Source organism: Erythranthe guttata, chromosome 6 (genome assembly GCF_056151865.1).
Source record: "Erythranthe guttata isolate IM_541 chromosome 6, IM_541, whole genome shotgun sequence".
NCBI classification, from domain to species: Eukaryota; Viridiplantae; Streptophyta; class Magnoliopsida; order Lamiales; family Phrymaceae; genus Erythranthe; species Erythranthe guttata.
Genome location: NC_142538.1, coordinates 3,289,421 through 3,293,112, shown reverse-complemented (window position 1 = coordinate 3,293,112; position 3,692 = coordinate 3,289,421). Strand labels below are relative to the sequence as shown.

The 3,692-nt window shown below is 34.8% G+C and overlaps 1 protein-coding gene across 1 annotated transcript; it reads left to right on the top strand.

Annotated features, from left to right (window-relative positions):
- Nucleotides 1-1,839: 1,839 nt before the first annotated feature.
- Nucleotides 1,840-3,222, top strand: LOC105977360 (lectin-like protein). Its single transcript, XM_013002661.2, has one exon. It carries the CDS (start codon nt 2,022-2,024, stop codon nt 3,096-3,098), a length of 1,077 nt encoding a protein of 358 aa, XP_012858115.2. The 5' UTR covers nt 1,840-2,021; the 3' UTR covers nt 3,099-3,222.
- Nucleotides 3,223-3,692: the final 470 nt, after the last annotated feature.

Below are 3,692 nucleotides of genomic sequence, written 5' to 3'. Positions count from 1 at the left end.
ACACGGGGACTTTTTTAGCAATTAAAGATTACACAGGGGTGGTTCTTGCAAAAAACCCCATAAAATAGCATGCTTCCTATTTCTGCAATAATTGACATTCTTGTATTGCCCCCAACCACTGGGAATTAATGAAACAGTGCTTCTCCAAATACTTTTTAATATATATATCATAAAAAAAAACATGAATAAAAAATGCAGTTATCTTATTTTACATCACAAGCTTTTTGTTTTACATATGATTTGAATAAAATATATATATAAATTAGTCACAAGACTTCTACTGCTTACACTCATTAAATAAATAATTAAATAAATAATGGACTGGTAGCTGCCTAATAACCCTCCAAACGAATTAATAAATTATCATATAGAAATTTTTGTTATATAATCAGTAAAAACAATTAAAAAATTAAATAAAAAAAATAATTACTATATGATGACCCTTGGTATAATAATAATAATGCAGTCACACATTAAGGTGTGAAGAGTTGAAATGATCACATGGTTTGAGGACTTTATTTAGAATCCAAGGTATAGGGAAATTAAATTATTAATAATAATTAGTTTTAAGTCTTTATTAATTTTCTTACTTTGAGTGTCCCAAAGCCAAAGCCAAAGGAATCATACTACATGTGGCCATCAGACCTTTTTTTTTTATTCAAATAAAGCTTCCTTTACTTATTTATACAATTTATAAAAAAAAATGTACTTTGTCCGGTGGTATATATTGCCTCTTCCCGTGTATGTTCGTATATGCTACATCTGGTGAAATACATCGGATGATCTTGAACCATCAATCGATATAAATAATCCGTGTATTTATATTTATATAGATCAATAGTTCAAATTCAGTCAATGGATTACACCGATCAGATGAAGTATCTCATAGACGGCTCGGTGTTGGAATGAGGTGTGTGTGTGTGTTGGCAGTTCAATACTTGAATATGTAAGAATTTTGGACAAGAGACTATAGTACTAGTACTGTACGAAAAACAACATGCCTTCAGTATGATGAAGAAAAAAATAAAATGTAGGCCAAATTAGTGTCTCCCTCTTGGACTACAATATATTTGAGTATAGAGAAGCTGCCAAATAATATAATATATGATGTTTCAATCCATAATTCAAACTCATGTCGACAGACACTACTTATTCAGTCCCACTATATGTACATACATCCATTTGGAATTGTTTACACTATATAGCTAATCAGTCATTCCTATATAGCTAGGATTAATTAAAGAATTGCATTTTTTAATTATGACAATAACTATGTGTTCTATAGTGACGAATTCAGGATTTTAGTTAAAGTTGTTCGGAATTCAATACGATAAAAAACATTGCGATGAAACGGGCACTCTTTGAAGTTTGAAGTGTAAGAGTTGAATTGTTTAGATTTTGAGAGGAATTGTAATATTTTTTGGAAAAAAAAATGCCTTATAATTTAATTAAATATTATAAAATTTGTTTAACTATCGGGTGTGCAAACACACTATAGAACAATGCTCCATCGACGACTGATGCTCATGAAAAGTCAGTTGAAATTCGCACACTACGACTGTCAATAATAATCCTATGATATTGCACCAGCTTACCATCTTTATAACCAGTTGAGCTATATATTATACCGGCGTGCATGATCTCATGAAAATGTGAAAATAAATAGAATACATTTTAAAAATTTCACGGTATATTTTCTATTGGGCCTCAATGCATATACTTCTGCAAAATTTGACCCAAATATACAAGAGCTCATTAAAAGTAAGCAGCCTCTTCATTTACATGCCCGATTATATATATATATGGGCTGCCAAAGCCCGTATTTTATTTTTATTTTTTTATTATTATTATTATTATTTTTTGTTTTGTAAAAGTAAAATCAAATAAACCAAAATTATATGTGACAGTTTACGACTTTACCCTTGTACTCTCCCGACCGACACTTCACTCAGAACGAACTTCCCCCAAAATCTCTGAGCAGCAAAATTAGAAACCCTAGTTTAATCTCAGTCCCAGCTAAAATGCCTCACTCTTGTGCAATGTTCTCGGCTCCCCACTCGATTCATCCATTTTCGACTCTGATTTTAATTTCAGCCCTTTTCTCAGTTCTCCATTTCTCGGTTTCTCTCCCCAACAAACCCTACTTCGGTTCGAATCTCGTTCTCATAGGCGACGCCAGGTTTACGAACAACAGCTCTTGCATTCAGCTCACCAACCCTAAAATTTCCTCTCCCAGCTCTGGATTCCTCACTCAGGGAAAGCCCATTAAGCTTTTCAGCTCGAATTCGAAGGGTAGAAACCCAATTTCATTTTCCACCGACTTCACTTTCTCAATTTCGCCTCACAATGGCGACGGCATGGCGTTTCTGGTCGTGCCCAGAAACTTCGTCTCGAAGTTTCCCAGCGGAAGTTTCGGGGTTCTGAAAGAACGCCGGTTTTTCGGGGTGGAGTTCGATACTTCGGCTGATGATAATGTGGGCGATGTGAATGGTAATCATGTCGGTGTAGATGTGGGAAGCCTTGTATCTGTGAAAACAAGCAATGTTTCGTCGATCAATTTGGTTCTGAATAGTGGAGTAAAGTTGCATTCTTGGGTTGATTACGATTCGAGTTCGAAAAAAATCGAGGTTAGGTTAAGTAAATTTGGGAGTTCTAGGCCTTATAATCCTCTGTTAGTGTATAAGATTGATTTGGGTGATATCTGGAAAAACGAAGAAGTTCTTGTGGGATTGAGTTCGTCGAGTGGGAACTCAATGCAGACTAGCAATGTGTATTCGTGGAATTTCAGGACAAGGAATATTCCGAAATGGCTGCACTCTCAACCGATGGATCCGCGCGCAGTTTCCAACGAGCACATTGAGGAGAAATTGGCACAAAAGAAAAAGATTTGCGCTTTCGGTGTTCTTTCGGGATTGGTTTTCATGACAGGGTGCGGTGCGTTATTAGCCCTGATTGTTCTGTTTTTGTGGGCAATGTTCGAAAATAGCTCGGAGGCAGTGTTGACTTTTCCGGCAAAGTGTGGTGTGCATTCCGGGGATTTCAGGTACGAAAAGATTAACGTAGTTGTAAAGGATAACATGGCTAATGCTAAGAATTAGAGTACGTAACTCGTGTGTTTGTTTATGTACTTGTGTGTATTTAAATCCTTTGTAATATAATGCGATGGACCGTGTTGGTTTACGACTGTTTTAAACGATGGTGGAAGGTGTTTGAATTTGTGTATTTGTTTATCGTCTTTTATTCTGTGCATTTTTACCAATAGAACAAGTTTATGCTGATAATCGAACATAATTTGGAACATTTACAATGTTGAATATTACGAGTGTTCTTGCAATAACCTTGTGAACGCATTCATATGTGTGTGCGCGCGCAAACATTGTGATTGTGTGTGGATCTACACTGTAAAAGTACCCGGTTTTTCGGTGGAGTTCGATACTTCGATTGTACTGCATTGTTTTAAACTTTATTTATTCACATTTCTTGAGTTTATTGATTTTTTTTTTTAATTCCCAATAATAGTAGGACATTATCCTTTTGTTTTTAATGTTGTCACCTTTTGTCTTTTTAATGTATTTTGATTTTTGACTGTGACTTGGAACATTTGTACATGATAAACCAGCTAACCTAGGTGAGAAAGTTTTTAATGCTCAAAATACAACCATAAATAGAAAAATTCTATTCTAATTCGATTT

Coding starts and splice junctions, on each gene's coding strand:
- LOC105977360 (XM_013002661.2), top strand. CDS start 2,022: ATGCCTCACTCTTGTGCAATGTTCTCGGCTCCCCACTCGATTCATCCA.